Below are 14,371 nucleotides of genomic sequence, written 5' to 3' on the forward strand. Positions count from 1 at the left end.
GCCAAGTCGCCAGCCGTGTGCAGCGACTGCTGCGCGTGGGAGATGGCCATGCGAAGGTGCAAGAAACGCACGCCAAGTGCCCACACGTACGCCAAATGGGTCTTCTCGATCAGGTTGCCGAGGAAGTCGGACATGAGCGTTGAGCCGTTCTGGAGGACGTGGTTAAAAACCACATCGATATAGCTGTGGAGACGCAAGTGGAGCATCCGAACCGATCGCCTAAGCTCCTGTGTTTACTAAATACACGACGGAAGTAGCGATGACAGTCACGACGCCTTGACCCGCGCGCCGTCGGCAGCCATGGCTGAGCGTCCGCACGTTGTAGACAGACGCCTTTGCCCATCCAGAGCTCGTGGAGGCCTTGACCAAGCATGCAGGTTGGTGCTCCGACTTGCGGCGACATCCTCAAAACGTCAAGGCCATTATCAGAATCGTCTGAAACCGGTGCCGCCGAAAGCCGCGCTTGTGGTACTGCGGGTGGCAAAAGCAGGCAAGGAGCCCGAGGCTGTCGCCAATCTGGTTGATCACGGCACGCTCCTTTGAGACTGTGTTAAAACTTCAACTGCGCCTAAAGAGTTATGCTGACACAACGTCTGGCTCCATCACCAAATCATTCCGGATTGTGCCATTTATACACCTTGCATCCACAACGACCAAGGGCTTACTCACCCCTGCCGTTAGTCGCAGCGTGCGGAGAGTCGAAAGTCCAAAACCAAGGACAGTTCTAGCTCATTATTATCATTGCTTGAAGGAACATTCGAGATGGAAAAAATGAAGTGTTTGATATGAAGATTATACATGGGCAGCTTACGTCCACGCAGTGTACGGGATTCGGCTGTATGTTGTGCCGTAGCAAATGTAGAGTGTGTCGGCTGTGAAGATCAAGTCGCCTTGTGTGCACGACGTCGACGACGAGATAGATGCGGATGAGTAGGCACCAGGAATCTTTACGAGCCCACCGAGTGTTGCAGTCGACGCCACAGTGAGCGTGGTACCAACGGTGGCGCTCGTGCCGATATTGACCGAGCTGGCAGCTGTGATGGGACCGTTTAAAGCAATCGGTGCTGTTTGAGACGACGAGCCAAGTGTGAGAGAGTCAGTAACACTGACCGTGAAGGCTGTGGATGACACCGAAAGCGACGACACACTTGAAATAGTCGCGTCTGCTGTGAACGCGAGATTGCCCCCAGTCGTGATGCCACCGGCACTGGTTACGACGAAAGTTGCCGTGCCAGAATTGAGAATTTGAAAGCTCTGCGAGTCGACCGTGAGCGTGCCTCCGGTGACCTTTGTACTCGTGCCCGTCAGGACAATACCGGCGGCCGACTGTAGGGCCATCGTTGATGCGGTCGACGACAAGGTCACCGATGCACTTGTGCCCGTAAAGACCAACGGACTCAGAGTCAGAAGAGACGCCCCCGAGGATGATTTCACCGAGAAGGTACCGGCCGTTGTGGCGGCGCCCAATTGCGCAATGATAGAGCCTGCGGTTGTTGATCCCGCGCCAGAGGTAAGAACAATGTTGCCGCCAATTGTCGACGTTCCTTGGCCCGCTTGCAGCTGAACATGACCGCCCAATGTGCCTTGACCACCAAGCAACGCAGTCGAGCCTCCTTGAGCGTCACCGCTGGCTCCAGACGTGATGGTGACAGCGCTCCCAACTCCCGTAGAACTACCTCCGACCGAGAGCGAAATCGCGCCACCAGATCCAGTCGTCGACGTCGTCGTTACTAGAGCGATAGGACCACTGCTTGTCGAGCCACCAACGGTGGAAAGAGTGATGGCACCGCTTGTTGCAGCTCCGGCGCCGCTTGCAAAGACGAGATTACCACCATTTCCGGTCGTACCAACACCGCCTGTGAGGGCGATGTCACCACCAGCTAGCCCTTGACCGCTGGTAACGGTTGTGGCACCACCCGTCGACTGAGCACTGGCTCCACTTGTGATGGTAACAGCGCTTCCGACTCCGGCTGAGCTGGCACCAACCGACAAGGAGATTGCACCGCTCGAGCCCAGCAAGCCGTCACCCGTTTGGAGCACGATACCACCACTTGCTTGCGTACCGGAGACCGTTGACAAAGCAATTTGGCCACTGGTCTTCCCAGCTCCACTGACGAGACTGACACTGCCGCCGGTGCTTGTCGACCCGACGCCACCAGTTAGAACGACGTTACCGCCGCCGAGACCCGAAGACGAGCTGCCGACACCACCCGTCAACTCCACGTTACCACCGACGAGACCGGCACCACCAAAGATAGACGTTTTCCCGCCACTCGCTGCAGTTGAAACCCCGGATGTCAAAGATATCGCACTTCCAACGCCGGAAGTGCTGTCGCCGACCACGAGAGCAATACTACCTCCAGTACCGGCGGAAGAAACACCCGTCGACAAGGTGATAGCGCCACTATTGATGGCCCCGCCCGTTGTCGAAATCGTCACGGCACCGCTTGTAGTCGATCCAGCGCCACTCGTAAGAATGACGTTACCACCGACACCCGCAGAGCCAACGCCGCCAGTCATCTCGACGTTGCCGCCTGTGCTTCCTTGACCGCCAAGAATACTGCTCTTTCCGCCGGTACCCGATCCGGCAGTGCTGGTACCCGCTGTGATGGTTACGGTGCTGCCAGTTGCGGTTGAGCTTGCTCCTGCGGCTAATTGAATCGTGCCACTGGACCCCGCCGTGGCACTTCCCGTCGACAATACGATGTTTCCGCTTGTTGAGGAGCCGCCAAGTGTGGAAAGAACAACTTGACCGCTAGATTTCGATGCCGAGCCAGCACCACTGGTCAATTGAATACTGCCGCCCGTGCTCGACGAGCCCACGCCACCGGTCAAGACCACATTGCCACCACCCGCAACGGCCGCTGTCGTACTGCCAGTACCCGCTGTGAGCTCGATGTTGCCACCAATCGTACCGATGCCTCCAAATATCGAGGTCTTGCCACCAGGCGCGTCGACGCTCTTGCCTGAAGTCAGAGATATGGAGCTTCCGGTACCCGTCGTAGTGTCGCCGACCGAGAGCGAGATTGAGCCACCGGCGCCCGATGTTGAGGCACCTGTTGCGAGTGCAATTGCGCCACTGTTGAGGCCCGTACCAGTGGTCGAGAGAGTAATACCACCACTGGCATAGCCGGTGGCACCGGCCCCACTCGTGAGTACAACGTTACCACCGATGTTGGCGGTTCCGACGCCACCTGTGAGCAGCACGTTGCCACCCGTGGCCCCTGCTCCACCAGTGACTTGACTTGTGCCGCCTACGTTGGCAGAGCTTGCACCAGCCGTGATGCTGACACTGCTTCCGACAGCATTTGTCGATGATCCGGCAAGAAGCGCGATGGTACCGCCTGATCCCGCCGACGAGTCGCCTGTGGTGAGCGTAATGCTGCCGCTTGTAGCAGAGCCTGCCAATGTGGAGAGGCTGAGTTGACCGCTGGCCATGGCTGCCGCTCCTGCGCCACTGGTAAGCGTGATGGAGCCGCCAGTGCTAGATGAGCCGACACCACCGGCAAGAACGATGTTGCCACCACCGGCACCGGTAGATGAGCTGCCGACGCCACCAGTAAGCTGAACGTTGCCACCGACAGTACCTGCACCACCCGTAATGGATGCTGGGCCACCAATGGTGCTAGTTGCGACGCTTCGACCAGCATTTATGGTCACGGCAGCTCCGTTGCCAGTTTGACTCTGCCCAGCAGCAATGCTGATGACACCAGAGGAAGCGGTACTTGATGCACCAGTTGAAATTGTGACAGTCCCTACCATTCCCGTGCTACCAGCCGAAGATAGTGTGATCGATCCACTGCCGAGAGATCCAGCGCCGCTTGCAAGTGACACACGACCCCCAGTCGAAGAAGAGCTAGCACCCGCCGCAAATGCGAGACTTCCACCGAAAAGAGTCCCTCCAGCACCGGCAGTAGCAGTGATATCGCCACCTTGAGTTCCGCTACCAGTGATTAGCGTCATGGCACCAGCTGCACCTGCCGTACTCTGCCCCGTAGAGAGTGAGACGGAACCACCAGCACTCGACGTAGTCGACCCAACAGAGATGGAAATCGAGCCGCTGGCGCCCGAGGCAGAACCCGACGCGAGCGACAGAGACCCGCTTGTAGTGGATCCACTGGACGATAGAATGCTCACGCTGCCACTCGTACCGCTAGACCCACCGCTAGCCGTTGCCAGTAAGAGGTTACCACCTGCGGATGAGCCAAGACCGGTGGTGAGCTCCACGTTGCCGCCGGTTGTGCCTGAGCCGCCAAAAATTGAGCTTTTACCTCCGGTCCCCGTTGAGCTTTGACCTGCCGTGGTTGTCACAGATCGTCCAATACCAGTCGTACTCGAGCCAACGGAAATGCTGATGGCACCACCGATACCAGTGCCTCCAGCATTGCCCGTGGTAAGCGCAATCGTTCCAGAGGAGCTCGTCGTCCCTTGCGTGGACATCACGATGCTTCCACTGATCGAAGCCGCGCCTCCGGCTCCGGAATATAGTTGAATGCTGCCGCCAGTAGACGACGTACTAGCGCCTGCCGCGAGGCTGAGCGAACCCGCTTGAGCTGTAGCTCCAGCTCCAGATTGTAGAGAAACAGCGCCTCCCACAGAGCCGCTGCCACCAGAAATGGCAACTACACCACCGATACCAGACGTTGCAGTTGTGGCACCGGCTGAAAGAGCGATGCTACCACCAATTGAGCTGGCACCACTGCCAACGGCCACCGAGAACGAACCCGACGACGTCGAAGCTTCTCCGACACTGAGCGCGATAGAGCCACTGGACGCAGTACCACTAGTAGTAGAGAGCGTGATCGACCCACTTCCAGCTGTGCCCGAGCCCGTTGTCAAAAGAACATTGCCCCCACTGTTGGCAGTGGCACCTCCACCGATGAGACTGATATCACCACCCGTGAGACCGGCGCCGCTTGTTGCCGTCAAATGACCCCCGAAACCGTTCGTTGCAGTGCCCGCTGTAAGTGTCACAACCCCGCCAGTGTTTTGAGCAGCTGTGCCGACAAGAATCGAAATAGCCCCGCCCGAGTTTGACGTTGACGCACCGGTTGAAAGAGTCATTGCACCACTTGCACTAGAGCTTCCATGTGTGGAGAGCGTGAGTGATCCACTGGCCGTGCTCGAGCCAAATCCAAGACCGGATGTAATGACGATTCTACCTCCCGTGTTGGCTGTTGCCGCGCCTGCAGCAAGATTGATGTTTCCACCAAACGTCCCTTGACCAGCTTGGAGCGAGATTGCACCCCCCGTGGCACCAGTCACGCTACCTGCGCTGAGATTGATAGCTCCACCAAGAGCCACAGTGCCCGAGCCAGCCGATAAAGCTATGACGCCACCGGCTCCAGCTGTCGCTGCACCTGTTGCCAAAGTTAAGCTGCCACTCGTACTGGTGCCCCCAGCGGAAGATAGAGACACAGAGCCGCTGGCAGCAGAGCTCCCACCCGTGCCCGACGTCAAAATAAGCTGACCACCGGCGCTTGATGAGCCGGAACCGGCAGAGAGCTCAATGTTTGCCCCCGTCACGCCTGCACCAGCTGTCATTATGATCTTGCCACCGATGGATGCCGAGCTTTGACCCGATGTAAGCAGAATGGGGCTCCCAGCACCGGTCGCAGAGGCACCAACCGCCATCGAAAGACTGCCGCCGACGCCATTGGCCCCGGCACCAGATTGGAGAAGAATAGATCCACTTGAGCTTGAGCCCGTTGATGCCGTCGACAGTGTGATTGTGCCACTAGTAGATGTAGAACCCCCAGCGCCGGAAGCGAGCAAAACGGTTCCCCCAAGTCCTGTACTTGCGGTACCTGCCGCAACCTCGACGTTTCCACCAACGGGGCCGGCACCGCCGAAAAGAGAAATTTTTCCACCCGTGGTCCCCGCTGTTGCGCCTGCCGATGCCGTGATCGCTGTGCCAGTCCCAGTGCTGCTGCCGCCGGATGTGATGGCGATTGTTCCGCTGTTTCCAGCAGACGATGTGCCAGTCGAGACTGTAACAGAGCCACTAGTGCCAGCTTGGTTCGTAGTCGAGAGTACTATAGATCCGCTCGGGAACGTGCTGGCGCCCACACCAGTGACAAGATTGATGTTGCCACCTGTTTCAGCCGTGCTCGCTCCACTTGTGAGTAGAACATTGCCCCCTGTTGCTGCACCTTGGCCAGCTGTGGCTTCAACGTTGCCGCCGCTTGTACTGCCTGTCGCCCCAAGAATCAACGTCTTACCGCCAGTTGATGTAGTGCTGTGTCCGGGCGTGAGCGTGATAGCACTGCCAGCTCCAGCTGCACTAGTCCCAGCCGAGATACTGATTGTGCCAGCTGAGGTCGAAGTCGATGAGCCAGTAGAGATACCCACATTGCCACTGACGAATGCACCGCCAGGGGTGGAGAACGTGATGGCACCCGAAGCCGACGCCCCCGAACCGGATGCTGCAATAACATTGCCTCCGACCGTAGATGTACCGGCACCACCCGTCATGGCAACGTCGCCGCCAATTGTGCCTTGACCGCCGATAATGCTCGACTTGCCACCCGTCGACTGAGACGCGACTCCGCTAGTAAGCGTGATGGGACCGCCAATGCCGGATGCGCTGCCTCCGGCCGTGATAACGACAGCACCACTGCTACCAGCAGTAGTCGTACCCGTGCCAAGATTTAGCGAGCCGCTGGAGAATGCGCCGCCAAACGACGATAGGGTGATAGAGCCACTGAAAGCGCCTCCAGCTCCAGTCGTCAGCAAGATGCCTCCGCCTGTCGCGGTGCTGCTGCTTGCAGAGCCCCCCTTGAGCTCGACATTACCACCGGACGTTCCCGTGTTGCCTGATACGCTCACTTTACCGCCAGCCATGGTCGAACTTTGTCCGGCAAGCAGCGTTATAGCCGAGCCAGTCGACGTTGTCCCAGCACCGGCTGTAATTGATACGACACCACTGGTGCCAGACGTTGAAGATCCCGAGGCAATGGTAATAGCTCCTGACGAGATGGCCCCACCAGACGTGGACAGTAAGACAGCGCCCGATGCCGTTGTTCCGGCGCTCGAGGAAATGATAACTTGACCGCTAGCGCCAGAGGTTCCTGTGCCACTTGTGAGCACGACGTTGCCACCAGCTTCGCCAGCACCGCCGCTAAAAGAAGCCACGCCCCCGGTTCCAGAGGAGGCAATACCTGCAGCAAACACCAATGCGCTACCAAAACCAGACGAACTCGCGCCCCCCTGGATGGCAACTTGACCAGCGAGACCAGAAGTCGACGAACCAGAACTTATTGTGATGGAGCCGGTGGAGTAGGCGCCTTGGACTGTTGACAAAAGAATATTTCCGCTCGCTGCCGGCGCCGTTGCGACACCAGATTTCAAAATAATGTCACCGCCCGCACCACTTGTTGATGCCCCACCCGTAAGCAAGATTGTGCCTCCGGTCGTCGTTGATGCTACACCACCGACAAGTTGAACGTTGCCACCAGCAGTACCAGAGCCTCCTGTTGCCGATACTTTGCCACCAATAGATGTCGCACTGGCACCAGACACAAAGGAGACATCGCTGCCTGCCGTTGACGCCAGAGAGGTAGTACCCACGCTCACAAGCACGGCCCCACCGGCACCTGACGACGCTTCACCTGAAATGATACTGATAGAGCCTGTCGTCGCTTGGTTGTTGGCTGTCGAGAGCATGACTGCTCCGCTGAGCTCTGTGGCTGTTCCGACGCCACTGGAGAGCAAGATGTTCCCACCAGCGCCATTTGAGCTGCCAGCACCACCCGCGAGAGTGACAAAACCACCTGGACCCGCGCTTCCGATGCCACCCGTAAGGCTCACAGCACCACCAGTGACGCCCGCGCCACCATTTATGCTGGTTACGCCTCCTGTGCCAAGCGTACTCGGCCCGGCGGCTAGTTGAAGCGTCGCACCATCACCGATTGCGCTTGTTCCCGCTTCAACTACAATGTTGCCCCCACTGGATGCCGAGGAAGAGCCCGTGGAGAACGTTATGCCGCCGCTAGATGTCGTGTCGGCAAAAGTTGCAAGAGTAATGCCACCACTGACTTTGGATGCTGCACCTTGTCCGCTCGTGAGGAAAATTGACCCACCGTTGCCGCTCACACCTTGACCACCGTTGATCATAATACTACCCCCGTCGAGGGTGTTACCGAGACCACCAGACATCGAGACGCTCCCACCGACCGTGCCGACGCCGCCATAGAGATCGGCTGTACCACCCGGCGAGTCGTTGCTGGTACCAGCAGTCACAGAGACCTTCGCGCCAGATCCCGTCGAGCTGCCACCGACTGACAAGGAAATGTCGCCACCAGTACCGGAAGTGGACAATCCAGACGACAAGGCGATGGCACCGCTCGTATACGCACCAGACGCGGTTGACAAGGCTATACCACCACCTGTCGCACCTGCTGCCGCCGCACCCGCAGAAAATAGGAGTCGTCCCCCAAGCCCCGATGTTGCGCTCCCCGAGGTAAGCTCGACGTTGCCACCAGAAGTCCCTTGGCCACCGAAAAGCCGGAGCTTGCCGCCCGCGAGACTGCTACTGGCACCAGCTGTCATCGTGATAGAACCGCCGATCGTTGAAGAGCTCGAACCGACCACAAGAGCAATACCACCACCGGCGCCTGACGTGGCTATCCCAGTTTCAAGAGCAATAGCGCCACTTGCTGCTGTGCCGGCAGATGTAGACAGTGTGACAACACCGCTAGCAGTGTTTGAGGCGCCGGCTCCAGAGGTCAAAGTAATGGCGCCACCGGTGCTTCCTGAGCCCGTGCCACCATGTACTTCAATTGAACCTCCGCTATTCGCCGTCGTTGCACTTCCAGCCCCCGCGGAGAGCAAGATGCCACCGCCGACGGTACCGTCGCCAGCCAAAATATCAATTTGACCACCGAGCGCATGTGAAGAGGTGCCGGACTCTAATGTTACGGACCCACCAGCGCCGTTCGAGCTGTCGCCAACTTCAATTGCGATTGCTCCACCAGTACCAGTAGTAGAGGAGCCAGTCAAGATACTGAGGGTACCGCTGTTGATGCTTCCACCACTGGTTGATAACTTGAGCGCTCCACTTGATCCAGACGTACCAAGACCAGAGGTGACAAAAACACTGCCCCCGTTGCCGTTCGAGCCACCACCGCCTTGGACGTGAGTGTCACCGCCCGTAATACCGACGCCTGCTGTGAGATCCAAACGTCCGCCGACTTGATTCGTACTGGCGCCAGCGGTCGCCACAATCGGACTTCCGTCAGAGCCAGTGGAGCTGCCAACATTGAGCCTGATTGCTCCACCAGTACCTGACGACGAAACGCCAGTTTGTAGAGTGATATCACCGCTTGCTGAAGCTCCACTGGTGCTAGTGAGCGACAGGCTTCCACTTGACTTGGACGCGGCGCCGGCTCCAGATACGAGAGAAATCGCACCGCCGGTACCCAATGCAGCGGTACCACTCGCCATCGTAATGGCACCACCGACACCAGTAGCACTGCTGGCCGCACCAGCACTGATACTGACACCGCCTCCAGAGGTACCACTTCCACTTGACGCATACATGCACCCCCGATAGAATTTGAACTGCCTCCTGCCGCGAATGTAGCAGATCCACCAATTCCAGCTGCAGTTGCACCGACTGATACTTCGAGGTTCCCCGCTGTCCCAGTTGAAGATTCACCAGAGTTGATCGAGATGCCGCCGCTGTTGATACTGTCACCGGTAGTTGAGAGCTGAATTTGGCCACTTGTCGATGATGCGCCACCACCAACGCCACTCGTCAAGACGACTCTGCCACCAGTCGAAATACCTGCCCCGCCGAGAATTTGAACAGCGCCACCGACCGTACCCGAGCCTGCAGCGACGGAAACAGCGCCACCCACACTGTCAGTCGTATTGCCCGCAACGAGAGTGACCGTGCCAGCAGAACCAGCTGATGACGCACCGACAGAAAGTCCGATGTTGCCCCCAGACCCGGCCAGGGGGGTACCTGTTGCAACGGCTATTGATCCACTTGTGCTTGGACCGGACGACGTTGACAGAGCGATGTTACCAGATGCATACGACGTTGCACCTGAGCCAGAGGTCATAATGAGACTGCCACCAGAGCTGGCTAGACTTGCGCCACCCGTTAGCACAATACTTCCCCCGGTGCTTGAGCCTTCACCACCAGCCAGAGCGACGCTTCCACCAATCGTACCAGTACCACCATTGATGGTGCTTGCTCCACCGGTCGCAGACCCACTTGTACCAGCCGTAAGTACAATCGGTGCACCAGGACCCGTGGTACTGGCTCCGACTGCGATTGCAACAGACCCCCCAGAGGCAGTTGTTGAGTCACCAGTACGAAGCATGATAGTGCCGGCGTTGTACGAACCACCACTCGTCGATACTGACACTGAACCACTGGCACCTTGCCCCGCGCTTGTCAAGAGACTTACACTGCCACCAGCACTTGTGGCAGCCGTCCCAATGCCGCTAGTAATGGCGACATCACCGCCGACTAGTCCGTCACCCCCAGCAACGGATAACTTGCCTCCCGTGGCCAAAGTACTGGATCCGGCAGTCATTGTAGCTGTGCCACCCGAGCCAACAGCAGAGCCGCCGACGGACAAAGTAATGCTACCCGCGTTGCCGATCGATGTTGCTGTTCCCGTGCTCAACATAATAGAACCGCTGGTCAGAGCACCTCCAAGCGAACTCAATGATAGACTGCCGCTTCTCGCGCCACCCACTCCAGAAGTCAGAAGTACGTTGCCACCGACCCCAGCACCGGCACTAGCAGACCCGCCAGACAGCTCGACATTACCACCGCCCGACGAGCCAGAGCTTCCTCCGACGACGACTTTGCCACCAGTAGACGTTGTACTCACCCCAGCTGATAACGAGATCATTGCCCCGGTACCAGAGGAACTGCTGCCTGCAGATATGGCAATCAGTCCAGCGGCACCATTTGTCGTCGACCCCGTAGAGAGCTGGACACTGCCACTTGTAAAATCGCGCCCCGCTGTCGCAATAATGATGTTGCCACCAAAACTTCCCGTTGGCGCGAAGCCGGATGTCAATGTGACAGCGCCGCCCGTAGACACTGCAGACGTCGCACCCGATATCACGACGGCACCGCCTTGGGTGCCCGAGCCACCGGTAAGGGAGAGTTGACCGCCAGCAGCGGACGAACTGGCGCCTGAGGTTAAAGCTATCGAAGCTCCAATGGCACTCGTTGACGACCCAACGGATGCGACAATTGCACCCGCAGAGCCCGATGTAGAAGCGCCGCTGTAGATACCCACGAGACCGCTTGGAAATGCGCCTCCGGAGGATGAGAGTGATACACTGCCACTGGCAAACGTGGTGACACCGGCTCCGCTTGTGAGGGAAACAGCACCACCAGTGCTAGTCGTTCCTGCACCACCAGACAAGGCCACAGCGCCCCCAAGATTCGTGGTGCCGACGCCACCTGCCAAAGAAACGCTGCCACCCGTTGTGCCTTGACCACCGGAAAAAGAGCTGGTGCCGCCAGCCGAAACAGTGCTGCTACCAGCAATGATACCGACAGCCCCGCCAAAACCGACGGTTCCCGCGCCACTTGAGATCGAGATGGCACCCCCTGTACCCGACGAGGAGGCACCAGTTGCAAGAGCCACAGATCCACTGGTACTCACGCCACCAAAAGACGATATCGTGATGGAGCCACTGGTCGACGACGAGGCACCTGCACCTGACACAAGCACGAGAGCACCGCCGGCCGCGGACGTGCCTTGCCCTCCTGTAATCAGTACTCTGCCACCGATTGTACCCACGCCGCCATTGAGTGACGCCCTGCCACCGACACCGGTTGTACCGACGCCAGCTGCTAGAAGTACGTTCCCGCCAGTTGTTGTTGAACTTGTGCCTGCCGAAGCTGTGATGTCCCCGCCGACACCGCTCGCGCCCGAGCCCGTCACAAGTGTGATAGAGCCACTGGTAGCGCTTGCACTCGATGTCGATAGTGCAACGGTACCGCTGACGCTTGACGTAGCCCCAGAACCACTCCACAAATTGATGTTACCACCGAGACCTGTGAGGCCAGCACCGCCGCTAATCTCGACATTGCCGCCAAGAGTCCCTTGTCCGCCGGCGAACGACGATCTGCCACCTACACCGGCAGCACCAATACCAGCCGTTAAGACGACAAGACCACCCGTCCCAGAAGATGACGTTCCTGCAGCAGCACTAATCGTTCCAGCCATTCCAGAGGTGGGCGAGCCGGAAGCGAGAGATATGGCGCCACTAGTACTTGCGCCAACGGCAGTAGATAAGTTGATGCTGCCGCTTGCAAACGTATTGGAACCCGTTCCACTTGTGAGCATCAAGCTACCACCAGTACCAGCAGCGCCAGCACCACCGGCAAGGTTGATGGCTCCACCAACGGCAGAGCCCGCTCCACCAGTAAGTGTCACGGCACCGCCCGTCACGCCAGAACCACCCGATATGAGCCCCCGACCACCGACAGCGCTCGAGCTCACACCGGCAGCCAAAACGACGTCACCGCCGTTCGTGGTGCTACTTTGACCGGACGAGAGAGCAATGGTTCCCGCAGCACCTGCCGTTGCCGCACCGGTTGCAATAGTAACAGCGCCACTTGTAAAAGCGCCACCAGATGTGGACACCGTCACAGATCCACTTGTCGCTGGGGCAACGCCAGCGCTGGCAGTAATAAGAACGTTGCCGCCAGCGCCCGTCGAGCCAACGCCCGATGCCATCTCAATGTTACCACCCGATGTGCCTTGTCCAGCGTTGAGAGCAATCTTACCACCAGTTGATGCAGACGCCAGACTCGCCGTCAATGACACGGGGCCACCAACACCGACAGCACTTCCACCAGCAGAGGCATGTATGCCACCAGCTGAGCCAATAGACGTTGCGGTTCCAGTCGAGATGCTGATCGAGCCGCTTGTAAAGGCACCACTGCTCGTTTGTAGTGAGATGAGACCGCTTCGAGTACCGCCGACACCGGATGTGACGAGAATACTGCCGCCGGTCGTTGTCGAACTCGTTCCTGTGCCGCCGTTGAGCTCCACATTGCCGCCGATTGTTCCCGTATTTCCGGAAATACTCGTTTTGCCCCCCGTTGACGCGGTGCTCGACCCGGCAAGAAGCGTTATCGGCGCACCTGTCCCGGCTGTTCCCGCGCCAGGGGCGATCAAGATAGCGCCGGCGCTTCCGGCCGTGGATGCACCGGTGGATAAAGATATACTGCCAGAAGGATAGGCGCCCCCGGAGGTCGACACTGACACAGAACCGCTGCCAGACGCTGACGAGCCGCCGCCAGCCACTAGAACGACTTGACCGCCCGTCGATGTACCACCGACGCCACTTGAAAGAGCAACTGTGCCGCCGATGGCTCCTTGTCCGCCGACAAGAGACGCCCTGCCGCCCGTCGAAGTACTTCCGAGACCACCCGTTAGTGTCACCGCACCACCGCCTCCTGCGCTGCTGCTCGTGCCTGAAGTGGCCGTGATTTGACCGGCCGAATTTGATGATGAACTGCCCGAGTTCAAAGCAATTGACCCAGATGGGTACGACCCAGACGCTGTGGCTAGCGTCACGTTTCCGCTCGTAAATGATCCAGTGCTCACGCCGCTCGTCAGGACGATACCACCACCCGTTGCAGCAGAAGACGTTCCACCCGTGAGTCGAATCGTTCCACCAACGTCGTTGGAGCCTGCACCACTAGTAAGTAGCAAATCACCGCCGACAGAACCGGCTCCCGATGTCGCTGTCACTCGACCACCTGAACCGGCAGAGCTAAGGCCGGCAACAAGAGACACATCAGAAGCCGGCGATGCGCTCGACGAGCCACCAACGCTGAGTCCAATGGGCCCACTGAGGCCGCTGCTGGAAATACCTGTTGCGAGAGTCACAGCGCCAGTTGCACTTTGACCGCTGGCCGTCAGTATCGAAATGGTTCCCGATGTGGCACCTGCGCCACTCAGTAACGAGATACCGCCGCCGAGAGCTGATGACCCGGCACCACCAGTTACGATGACGTGACCTCCGTTGTTCGTGCTTCCCACGCCACCCGTTACACCAACCGAGCCCCCAGTTGTCCCAAGGCCACCAGTGAGCGACAGCAAGCCACCAGTAAACTGAGAGCTGAGTCCCGAAGCCAGACTGATAGCCCCACCAGGGCTAGACGAGTCTCCAACAGTCATGGACATGCTCCCGGCCGCTGCAGTCGATGTGCCAGTGCTAAGCGTGATGGTTCCAACACGAGCACCAGCGGCTGCGGATAATGTCACGTCGCCAGTGTAGCCAGTGCTGGATGCTCCACTTGTAAGCGCAAGACTTCCTCCAGTGCTGCTCGACCCAGAGCCAGCTTGAAGCGATACCAGACCACCACCGGCCCCGGCGC

At 58.7% G+C, this 14,371-nt stretch overlaps 2 protein-coding genes across 2 annotated transcripts; both read right to left on the reverse strand.

Moving 5' to 3' along the window:
• Positions 1-763: 763 nt before the first annotated feature.
• On the reverse strand, positions 764-8,550 carry SPRG_01790 (hypothetical protein; the record flags this gene model as incomplete). The annotated part of the gene is made up of 1 exon (XM_012340156.1): positions 764-8,550. The coding sequence occupies one exon, from the start codon at positions 8,548-8,550 to the stop codon at positions 808-810; it is 7,743 nt and encodes a 2,580-aa protein (XP_012195546.1). The 3' UTR covers positions 764-807.
• A 336-nt stretch (positions 8,551-8,886) lies between these two features.
• Positions 8,887-14,171, reverse strand: SPRG_01791 (hypothetical protein; the record flags this gene model as incomplete). Its single annotated transcript, XM_012340157.1, has 1 exon — positions 8,887-14,171. One exon carries the CDS (start codon positions 14,169-14,171, stop codon positions 8,997-8,999), a length of 5,175 nt encoding a protein of 1,724 aa, XP_012195547.1. The 3' UTR covers positions 8,887-8,996.
• Positions 14,172-14,371: the final 200 nt, after the last annotated feature.

The sequence above is a fragment of the Saprolegnia parasitica genome (genome assembly GCF_000151545.1).
Source record: "Saprolegnia parasitica CBS 223.65 unplaced genomic scaffold supercont2.4, whole genome shotgun sequence".
In the NCBI taxonomy this organism is placed as follows: domain Eukaryota; phylum Oomycota; class Saprolegniomycetes; order Saprolegniales; family Saprolegniaceae; genus Saprolegnia; species Saprolegnia parasitica.